Source organism: Acartia tonsa, chromosome 2, assembly GCF_053477335.1.
Source record: "Acartia tonsa isolate MP-2025a chromosome 2, ASM5347733v1, whole genome shotgun sequence".
NCBI classification, from domain to species: Eukaryota; Metazoa; Arthropoda; class Copepoda; order Calanoida; family Acartiidae; genus Acartia; species Acartia tonsa.
In genome coordinates, this window is record NC_137261.1 from 26,292,595 (window position 1) to 26,304,502 (window position 11,908).

The window sequence follows — 11,908 nt, forward strand, 5'->3', positions numbered from 1 at the left end:
GTTATGAAATAACTTAATTTCATCGTGCTTTACACACATTTTTTGAAACATGATTTGTTATTAAAATGAAAAGCCTAAGCTATCCAATTTATTTAATATTTGACAATAAAAGGAAAAGTTAAAAGAATATGACTATGACCTAACCCGGACAATAGTAATGTTTTCGTATATAAAAAGTAAATAAAAGCAAAAAGAGAAAATAAATAAACTTGGTCATGTTTGGGATAGGGAAAACCTTTCTGAAAATAAAATGTTAAGAAAGGATGGTGTATCTTATTATAGATTAAACATCCTTCCTTATAAAGTGTATAATAAAGTAACTGGATGTTTGTTTGTAGCGAAGGATAAAGGTCACGGGAAGATTTATGACTATTTATAACTATTTTGAAAGGGTGTAACCCCCCACCCCTCTCCCCCAAAAAGTGGCCTCTAGGGGCGTAGTCGCAAGTAAACAATAAAATAGTGTCATGCCCTAAATTAGTGGACATTAAAGAAAAATTAAAAGATTCGTTCAAAAGGGTATTAGCAGCTGCTCTGTCTTGCGTAAAAGTAGGGGGAATGCCTAGGCCCAGAAAGAGGCAAACTTATTACCAAGCACAGTTAGATACTTAAGACAACGGTCGCTCAATTAAAGAAATAGTTTTCAAGTATGGCTTCGAAACTGATTAATATTAACTGAAAAGTAATATATAGCATTGTATTACAGACAAAAAAAATAATACCAGTTTTGCAGAAATCTGTCTATAATACGATACGATAAATAAATAGTCTTTTATGGGTTAATTGATAAAGAGACACATACACAACTAATTAAAATTTGATGATACATATCTGATTCTATGTCCCAACTTTCTGGTCATGTTTTTCCAGCATGTATGGAACCTGGAATGTTTATAAGTAAATGTTTTTCCTAACAAAGTAGAAAGAAAACTTTGCTTGCAGAATAAAGAAATATATACTATGTAATATCCAATTCATTTTATATTCACCCTTTGTTTTTTTTTTGTTTTTGTATTCATGTATATTATATTAAATTTTCATTTAAATGTTTCAAATCCATGAATAAAGAAGGTGCAGGAAAGGAATAGAATTAAGAATGGAATAGGAATATAGAAAGAAGAGGAGTGAATTATCTGCAATTATAATAATATTTGGGCTACGCTATCATTAGAGACCGACCAACAGACAGACCCGAACACTTGTAGAGTAACTTCGTTACCAAAGAGACTGAAATAAACAGATTAGAACATATAACGCTTAGCTTTTACAAAATTATTATTTTGTAAAAAAAAAATAAAAAGCATCTTCGAAATAGATAATTATTGATATAATTGAAAATAGTTTACTCGCGTCATAAGCGTAGTTATAGCGTGCGTGTCGGGTTCGAGTCTGGTCCACACTAGAGACCTAAAAATTATACCTACTGCTGCTATGTCTGGCACGTAAAACTAATAGTGACCGCAGGAGAATATGTCTGGTTAAATAAACAGGCACAACTCATTAACATGCCCAGTTAGGACTTCCAGACAAAGGTCGTGCAATTAAAGTGTTGGTTGTCGGCTCAAATGTTAACTAACTTAAAATCTCTGTTAGCTTTTGAGTATCGCATCTCATAACAAGCGGATGATGCTCAGGCTTCTTTAGGTGATAACTTAAAACGAGGTAATGCAATAGGTAATTATAATCGGTTCATAAAAACTTCAAGTTAGGGTCATTAAACATATCTAGGAAATTGAAAGTATAGGTTTTCCTTTTTTATTTTGTTTTACAAACAAGACAAACTTAGCCTTCAATCTCAGGATAAAACTTACAAAATACCATATTTAGATTTTTCTTCAAGATATGTAAAAAAAAAAAAATTATTCTACCAATCAAAGCCAATCAAAACTACATAAAAATTGTATTTCACATATTTATACACATAGTTAATCAACATTTATATTTGTGTATGTTATTCAAATCTCCATATCTATACCACTCACAAATTGTATTCCTATACATATTAATTTTTATTCCAGGCTCGGCAGCTGCACTTTTAGCAGCTCGGCTACGGCTACGGTTAGGGTTGGCAGCGGCTAGGTGTGGCTAAAATTACATCTGATAGTAACTTAGAGTTGATTAGACTTATCTGAAGAATGGTTTAAGTTGAATGTAATATTTACTTGAATAATAATTAATTCTTTCGCTATTTATTTGATACTGGCTTCTGTGCCCCTAGCCTACTGTAGAGGCAGATAGAGCAAGAGAAAGAAACAGCGTATAGTATCCAATAAAAATTACGTCATACAATACAAATGACCAATGGTAAATTGTATACTGGCCTCTAATTGGTCATTTGTATTGTATGACGTCATTTTTTTATTGGAGACTATACTCTGTTTTCCAGAGAAATATCTAAATTCAATATCAAGACTTAAAAATGAAAATAGAGTAGCCTAAAACCATCAATTGACCTACATGAAGATTCCCTCATACAGAGAACGCTACCGGTTCAGTGGTTATTAAGATCTTAAGCTTCAAACAAAAAAACTTACTAATTTATGATCTTTGTGAGATACAGCTGAATGTTACATTACGACCTTTCGTGGTAACGCCCCTTAAGAGGGGATATGTCATATTTTCACAGTAGCTTTTTAAAAGTTATTTTAGGTTAGGTTTGGTGATTGCCTAGCAGGGTTAGGCAATTGGCCCCGCAGGGGCTAGAAATAGGATAAAAGCTACTTTGAAAATATGACGAATCGCTCCTTAAGGGGCGTTGCCACGAAAGGGACTATACCCAAAAATTCTTGTGGAAGCTACCCAAAAAATACTTCAACCTGGCATAAAGTTTATAAAATCTTGCCTTAATCGTCTGATGTCCTGATCTTTGAAACATTCACTCCCACCACATTCACAGTCTACAGTTTTACACCCTAAAAAAATATCAGAATTATAAAAGTACCAATTTCCAGTTTTTTTGCTTTTAATAAATTAATAATGAGAGAGATAGTTCTCGTTTGTTTATTATTTTGATTAAGGTTAAGTTATATTGGGCATAGGGTAGCCCCGCATGTTAAATAACCCGCAATGACTTTTAAAGGGGTTTTTGGTAGAATAACCACAAGAAGAAATGGCAATGTTAAAAATCACCTATTAAATTAGATTGAAGCTTCTAAAAAATAATATGCATTATGAAATCAAGCAGAGGCGTGCACCTGGCTTTGCTATGGGGTGTATTTCTTAAATGGGTTAAGAAACGGGAAGGCAGGCAGGGAAAATGATTAAAGTCCCTCCATAGATTATGACGTCATACGATAAAATAACCAATAAGAGTCCAGCATAAATTTTACCATTGGTCAATTACAGTGTATACTGGCCTCTCATTGGCTATTCTATCGTATGGGTCATAATCTGTGGAGGGACTTTAATCATCTTCGCAGGCACGCTCAAGCCACCAGTATCAATATGTAAATACTTTTAATTTCATTAAAAAATTACCTTGTCTACAGGGTGACACACCATGATCATTGCTTCAAACAAAAAAATAAAATATTATAGCAACAAGGATGACAACATCCATAAAAGCGAAGCTCTTAAACGGTAGGACAACGATTATAGAGCTGCTACGTTCCTAAATAGTAACTAATTATTACAGGAATCACCAAGCGAATCACCAATTCTAACATGGCTTAATAAAAGATAAGAGCTGATGTTACGGATGTACGGACGAACCTAATTATAGAAAAGCTTAGAGAAAATTTGTGGTGGTGATTTATTAATAACATATGAATTGAAATTACTAAAAAATGAAAGAAACTATTTTTAAAACTTACATAGAATTAGGATGATTTGTTGTATCGATTGGCAGTTCTGAAACTGATTAAATATTTTAATTTCTTTATGAATGGTTTTAGATTTAAGTCTTGGGATGGCTTTAGGCTTTTTTCTGCCTTTTTCTATCCCTTCTACTATAAAGCTCCTTGATGCTAGGGGGGCATCGCAAGTGTAGAGAAAAGTGTTTTACCTTCTGGTTTCAAACAGGTAGATGTGTTGTGAGAAAAACAAGTTCCTTCAGGACATTGCTTCATCCCTAGTTTATATAAAACTTAGTCCAGTATGGCTTCCAAACCAATTAATATCTGCTGGATTAGAACTGGTCCTCAGCCATACTGAAAAGTCATGTATAGCTTCGTATTACAGTTAACTTTCCAGAAACAGTAAAATAACAATCATAAAACTGGTTTTAATCTTATAGTTAGTTATTTTAATAACCGCAGAAAGCTGTCTATAATACGATGCGATAAATAACTATTATCAGCAGCAACTAAATGTAGGGATTTTCTTTATTTCTGCCAGATAGCATTTAGAAAATTATGTAAATTGAGAGGTTTTTACTAATTTCGAAGAATGAATGGACTAAATTGAATAAATGGCCAATTAAAGTTTGATATCGCCTTTGGTAATTTATTCAAATGAACATACTTTTTTTTATACCATTGCAAATGTTGTTACATACTTGGTTTTTTAACCTGGTTGTATATTATCAGAATGATACATATAACAGCAAAGATGATAGGTATAACAGCCAGACCTAATTTCTTTTTAGTAATATTCATTTTTAACAAATTTTAATTAAAGCAAATTTAAACTAAATGTGTATTTGTTGACTCACTTTTTTTCAAATGCAATACAAAACTTGATAAGACAAATACATCCGCTTATACTACATACAAACCCATAGTTTTTTTTCTTCATATTTTTTAACAGTCTTGAAAAAGCAAATAGTTTTAAGTACTTTAAGAGCTTTAAAATTGCTGGAAGATTAGATCGAAAAAGGCTTTTGAAAAAACTTTTTTTTAAATATATGTTTTTTGAAAATATAGGATCTTTTCCATAACTGCCTATCTAGGACTGACCCATCTCCCTCCCCTCCATTTTTTTAATGAATTGAAAATAGGGATAGTAGTTTTTCCCCTATGCATAACTCTTCCGGGGGCTCTAACCTTGAGGTACATACGCATTCGGTGCTCTAACTCTGTAGGCTGCCAAATATATTCTAACCTAACCTGACCCAAACAAACGAACCCCCCCCCCCCCCCTTATTCAAAATTTATCTAGAGTAAAGGGGATGGGGTTCTGTGTTCGACTAGACACTTTGAGGAAAACCACCGAATATTCTAAAGTTTATGAACATTCAATATTGAATATAGAAATATATGATGGTAAAAATATAAGCAGCAAAACAACAAGGTTCAAAATCCAGGTTGAACGTAATGATATCTGCTCTAAAACTATCGATAGTTTTTTATACTTTTTGAATACCTTAAATCTAGTTTTAATAAAACTATTTCTACTGGGTGTTTCAAGAGAAATGCGTTTTTTAAAAACTTAATTAGGCGTAGAAAATGAAACAATATTTGGAAAACCTATTCTGGGACATTTATGTTTCAAATATTTAAAAATTATTTTTTTGACATATTATGCCTTAAAAACCGGGTTTTCCAAAGACCTTAATTTTGAAGATTTTCGGAATTAAAGGTTGTGAAAAAATGCCCTCATTTTTAAAATTCAAACTGCACGGCTTGTATTAATAGTAGAAAAATGTTATGCATGCCGTTAGAATCGTCATAATCTCTAGTTTTTTGATATATAAGAATCATTCTTGTGCTATGTATAGTATAGGAGCTACGTGGTAAAATGTTCCAACTTACTTAAAACATTTTAACATTTTTCACTGTAGCTCCTAAACTACAAATAGCACAAAAATGACACTTATATTTTCAAAAACTAGAGTTTATGACAATTCTAACGGTATGCATAACGTTTTTCTACTGTTAATACAAGCCTCGCAATTTTAAAAATGTGCGCATTTTTTCCACAGCCTTTAATTCCGAAAATCTTCAAAATTAAGGTCTTTGGAAAAACCGGTTTTAAAGGCATAATATGTTGAAAAAATAATTTTTAAATATTTGAAACATAAATGTCCCAGAATAGGTTTTCCAAATATATAAAGCATTTTATATAATTGTTTCATTTTCTACGCCTAATTAAATTTTTAAAAATTGCATTTCTCTTGAAACACCCTGTAGCATATAAGTGATTAATATTTGAATTGTGAACTAAAAGAAATAATTTAGTTTGTCTGGTTATACATCTATACTATGAATTTATTTACTTTTCAAAGTCTACCTGTTATACATAATTTTGAAGACATACAGCATGACCCTCGAAAAAGTATTTTTAAGCATCTGCAGCCCTTATTTCTCAATGAATTATAAAAAAAATGCTTATGTCCTTGTTCTCCATAGTATTCCACATAAGTAGATATAAAAATATTTTTTTTACCTCCATTAACACCGGAGATTTTTAGAGCTAAAGTTTTGAAAAAGTGACTGAGAAAAAGAATTTTTTTTTGTTTCTCTTATTTTTTGGATGGTTATATTATGTTTTTCTGGCAACTGAATAATGATACACAAAGAAAAACAAGTTAACTAATTATTTCTTTTTTATTCCACCAAAAAATATAGATTTTTAATGGCAAAAAATACTACTGAATGAATTGATTATTTGCAAATTTTAGGTTATTTATTAACCCTTATTTGAGAAAAGGATTAATTATGACAGTTGCTCCGCCTACTTTTCTGACATCTCAATAATTTAATAGGGGGTTAATTAAGCTTTTTAGACAAAAAAATCATTATGTTTTAATTTTATTTTCTTTATAACTTTTTTGTTATTAAAGTTAGGATTGTGAAACAAAAACAATTTTCCTGCTATATTCATAAAGATTTATTTGGTTTTTTAATCTTAAACAATTTTGCCTAATAAGTAAGTTTTTCAAAATATCATTAAACTAAAAAGACTCAAAAAATATGTGTAAAAAAATGCTTTTTACTCAAAAACTAAATTTTTTATTTTATTTTTCTATAAAGTTTCTGCTAGTAACAAAAATAAAAGGATTTCTACCTTAATTTTGCTAAAAAAGTCGTTTCATGTTAAAAGTTACTTTTTCCTCAGTCACTTTTTCAAAACTTTAGCTCTAAAAATCTCCGGTGTTAATGGAGGTAAAAAAATATCTTTATATCTACTTATGTGGAATACTATGGAGAACAAGGACATATGCACTTTTTTATAATTCATTGAGAAATAAGGGCTGCAGATGCTTAAAAATACTTTTTCGAGGGTCATGCTGTATAAGTTTACTAAATATGTTGCTCTATTATCGGAAATTGTTTTAAATATTTGAAATATTCAATATTTTATGTACATATACCCAACCATGGGCGTATTCGCTACATAGGTTATTCATTGGAAAAAAATTATTCCACTTTTTTTCAATTTATTAAAAAAATTATGGAAGGTTAGTTTCAAGCGCTCAACAGGCTCTTTTAGGGAAAGAACCCAACCACGTAGTCAAATTCTTTGAAATTATACCTTCTTTTATTTCTTTCAAAGAAGACAAGTTTCAAAAGTTGTAAAAACAAATTATGACAAGCCTACCTTTTTAAGAAAAAAAAATAAAATGTTTACCCTAAATCTTACAAAATTTATGAAAAAATATCAAATTTAACTTACTAAAATAGATTAACTATATGGTAGATAGAGAAAGCTTTTTGTGAGTGAGTTACACGTCAATTAGGAGGTAGATTGACAGACATACTATACATATATGCTTTATTACATTATTCTAGTTAAGGTTTTAAAGAAATGAAATAGTCATCAATAAAATACTGTGAGTCAAGGTTTTTATCTATTAGAGCATATATGCTAATTTTTTTAAATGCTCTATTTTCTCTCGAAAAAAATCCCATTATATCATCTATTGATGTTCCTATTCTTAGGCCCTTTAACATATAATAGGGCAATTTTTCATATTTATGGTAACAAGGATAAAAAAAATCCATAGGAAATAAACGAATTTGAAATCAAATTAAACCATTTACTAAACCATGAAAATACATAAAAAATCATTTAAAGGTAAATAATTGGCCGTTTAGGAAGTAGCAGATTTGGATGTAGTAGAAGCCTGCCGATATACCTTTTAACAAACGGCAGCCCGCTTGATGGAAGCTAGATGTCGAAACAAAAAGCAGTTGATGTTGTTAACGTCAACCACCTGGTTTTTTACATTTAGCTGAATTTACTGTCGAGTTGTGAAATGGTAAGCTTTGGGGTAATGTCATGTCTACAACTAGCAAAATTACTATTACTGTATTTTTGATGATAAGTTGGTGCGTTTTTTTTTAATGTCAATTTCAATTAGGTATATTATTCATTACCATTTTTCAAACTTGCAAAGTTACACCTATGAAAATGGATGTAGAATATACGTGGATATTATGACAGGGGAACATGAAAATGTGTTGTAACATCCAAGGAATAATAAATCCATTGCTATGAAAATTAAAAGCTCCAAGTCGGGGTGGAAGGGGACATGTCATATTGGACTGTAAATTCCACTGGTACCCAAAATTTTATAACTTAAGGTTATTTTGATTATCATCATTGGGGATGTACAACTTATCCTCCATTGTCTTATCCCTTAAGATCCCTGGCTTCATGCCGTTTTCTTAACAGTCCACAATATTTATAGACGTGCATATCATTAAAGTTGAGAGTAGTTTCGCTGCTGAATATGAGAAGGCAAAAACATGTTTGAATTACCTTAATATGTCCAAAATATGTTCCAGAATATTCAACATACACTTTTCTTAACAGCAGAGACATAAACGGCTGGATTCGTTAAACGTGAACCATACCAGACTTAAACTTTAAAATCACCAGCAAAATAACAGTAAATAATATTAGTTTTATGGTCAGGTAATGATTTTTTTTTCAGCTGTAATCATGTCTAAAATGTTCATGTTTACCTATTTCTAAATAGAGTAGGTGGATCTATTTGTAAAAATCCTGCACATTGGTCAACTCTCAAACTGTCATGGAACTTTATAAAACTAATTTTAAACATTTTGAAATATCTAGGACACATTAACATTAAAATTTTAAAGACTTTTCTTGAATAGTGTTGACTTAAGTCTACAAATTCTTTACACGTTTTCAACATTTGTAGGAGAAAGAAAATTACCAGGGATTGGAGGCATGTGGCATAAAAAATTGATAGTTAAAGAAAAGAAAATTTAAAATAATGATTTTTGAAATAGATCAAAGTAAAACCTTTATTTAGTAATAATAACAAGAATAATTATTCTTCAATTAGAAAATATACATATATAATAATCCTTACATTAAAGTTATACAATGACGTATGTCAACATGTAATTCAAATCAGCATTATAAAAGAATAAAGCCAATTTCTAGAATTATGACTTTAGTCTTATGATAATAAAGCACAGAAAAAGGAAGATCTGAAAAAAATATTTGTTTTAAATGTAGAATTTTTTGATGGTCAGTCCTAATATTCTTGAAGAAAGTAATATGCACAGCACACGCTGTGAACATATCCTTCAAACTTTTATAATATCAGTTCACTATGGAATATAATTAGGAATGGTGGACAAAATAATTTTATAATATTAGTTCACTATGAAATATAATATAGGAATAGTTAACATTATTATTATATAATATTAGTTCACTATGGAATATAATAGAGGGTTATATGGACAAAATATTTTTCTAATATCAGTTCACTATGGAATATAATTAGGAATGATGGACGAAATACTTTATAATATTAGTTCACTATGGAGTATAATTAGGATTATTATTATATAATATTAGTTCACTATGGAATATAATATAGGGTTAGTGGACAAAATATTTTTATAATATACTAAATACTATACTTAAAGAAATAGTATCAAAGGCTTTAGAAAAGTCTAGAAAACGAGACTAAAACAATAGAAAATGATTTAGATCAAACAGAAAAAGAAAGAAAGAATAAAAGAGATAGGTAGAGAGAGAGAGAGAGAGAAAGAGAGAGAGAGAGAGAGAGAGAGAGAGAAAGAGGGGGGGGGGGAAAGAGTTGTATTGGGATCAAAGAACATAAAATAGTCAAATAAAAAAAAGCAAATAATCAATCAAATTAGCTAAGATGTACGACCCATATGCAGAAAAGCTATGCATCCAAATATTTAGGACAAAAACCTAGAGACCTAGTGGAAGAAAGAGAGAGGAAATAGACTGGCACACTTTCGCGAGATTATTGAAATTTATCAAACTTCTATTTCCTTGCAAAAAATCCAGGATGGAATCACGAATTCTAAAACTGCTAGCAAAAGAAATAAATAAAAAAAAGTAAGAGAATTCAAGAATGAAAATAGGTTGAGTGAAAACTATAAACTTCTAAGATATGATAGTTTTGTACTTCTGGGAATTATGCAAAATGTTCTTGATAATGCCAACAACGTTATCTGGCAAATTATTTTTACATTTATTTTCAGAATAATGTTCCATCTCTTTGAAGCTATAAATCTATTTCTTAGTTCATTCAACTTCCTGGCTTTTAAATAAACATTTTAAAATCTAGACTTTGGATTTAATTATTAAATCATAGAATTCAATGTGATAATAGGTAGTTATTTTATGTATTTCCGTAATTTTAATTTTTAGTCACTTGACAATTAAATTGGTGGATTAATCTTGATGCTGTGAGTATTGGTTTAAAAAATATGACGTAACAAAAAAAATTAGCCAATGAGAGGCCGTTATTGACCGATGGCGGCAATGGTAGTGGACTCTCATTGGCTAATTTTTTTTGTTACGTCATATTTTTTAAACCAATACTCACAGCATCTTAATCTTTAATGATCTAACCTTGTATTACCAATTGCGAATGGGACACCAGTAAAATAATATATCAGTATTATTTTATAATACAGTAATTATATAAACTATCGTTTTAAATACGATAAAACAAAAAGCTTATTGTTGAGTAAAAAATCAATAGCTAGCCAAATCTCATAGCTCTAATACCATTTCTTCGAGTTGGTCCAACTGTTAAATTATTTTTTTAAACAATTGAAAAACCTTGAATATTTAAGGCATTAAAACTGTATATAGGATGAATATGATAAACATTAAGAGCTCATTTAATATAATTTAACGATCTAACTTTATCAATTTAAACAGAACATTTCAATTTCAAAGTTGTTAGATTTAGTTAATGTGTGCATGGCTTTTCTGTAAGAATTATCTGTAAGTAGTATAATCTATTTAATTTTAGTTTTTCGGCAAACAAGTCAAGTTTTATAAATGAAATTAGCAAACTTAAAGAATCAGCAATTTTGACAGAATATTATTCAGTAAGCTGGACAAAGAAAAGGCCGTTATCTGTCGTAAAATTGCAATAAATGAAGGCGTTTTTCGTTTTAGCATAATTTCATATTGTTACAGGAATCATTATGCATTATGCAAGGTTTGATAAACACGTCTAAATTCTAATTCGTAATATTCGCTCTTACTAGCGATACCATTCTTGTATTCCTCCCATTTACATACTGCTCAATATTTAAATTCAAAACATTAAAAAGTTTAGATTGTCTATTTTTAATGAACAAATTTGAAACTTGCCAAAAAATATCTGCAGACATGACAAAAGTTAAAGTAGAAAACAAAACTTGAATTACAGATTTATGGACTTGTTGGAATAGATTAAAAGTTAAGCATACATCAAATCAAATGCATTACAATTCAATACAAAATAATGATGCTGTATCCCTATCGGTCTGTCTTTCTGTTTGTACCGATATCTTGGAAATCAAAACCTATATGGCTCTCCTTTACAACGTTAAGCTTAGTATGAATTCATTCATCCAGCTTCCAAGATATATCGCCCTGTGATAATTCACCCTCTCAAAAAATATTTTACTTCAAGCTAAAACTAAAATTCAGAATTAAAGATCAGCCTTCTTCACTTTAAGTAACTCTATAGGCCCTTACTAGTGTGAAATAATTAATTCAAAAGGTT

At 30.1% G+C, this 11,908-nt stretch overlaps 2 protein-coding genes across 3 annotated transcripts in view; one reads left to right on the plus strand and one right to left on the minus strand.

Moving 5' to 3' along the window:
• The window catches only part of LOC145307628 (reticulon-1-A-like), a 285,455-nt gene that overhangs the window by 216,643 nt on the left and 56,904 nt on the right, over positions 1 to 11,908 (plus strand). The gene's annotated exons all lie outside the window — the stretch shown is intronic.
• LOC145307503 (uncharacterized) lies at positions 1,878 to 4,704 on the minus strand. 2 transcript variants are annotated; one of them, XM_080149962.1, is made up of 6 exons: positions 4,496 to 4,704; positions 4,004 to 4,069; positions 3,813 to 3,855; positions 3,478 to 3,509; positions 2,843 to 2,912; positions 1,878 to 1,993 (listed from the first exon to the last, which is right to left on the minus strand). In XM_080149962.1, the coding sequence occupies exons 1-6, from the start codon at positions 4,593 to 4,595 to the stop codon at positions 1,930 to 1,932; spliced, it is 375 nt and encodes a 124-aa protein (XP_080006088.1). In that variant the 5' UTR covers positions 4,596 to 4,704; the 3' UTR covers positions 1,878 to 1,929. The 2 variants fall into 2 exon arrangements, with proteins under 2 accessions (XP_080006088.1, XP_080006095.1); XM_080149969.1 differs by having other exon boundaries at positions 1,879 to 1,993; positions 3,813 to 3,849; positions 4,496 to 4,665.

Bases quoted from the DNA above. Each gene is read 5' to 3' on its own strand.
- LOC145307503 (XM_080149962.1), bottom strand. From the start codon at position 4,595: ATGAATATTACTAAAAAGAAATTAGGTCTGGCTGTTATACCTATCATC. The intron at 3,510-3,812 runs GTAAGTTTTAAA...TTTTGTTTGAAG, and splicing joins ACAAATCATCCTAATTCTAT to CAATGATCATGGTGTGTCAC. The intron at 1,994-2,842 runs GCAAGATTTTAT...TAATATGTATAG, and splicing joins CAGGACATCAGACGATTAAG to GAATACAATTTGTGAGTGGT.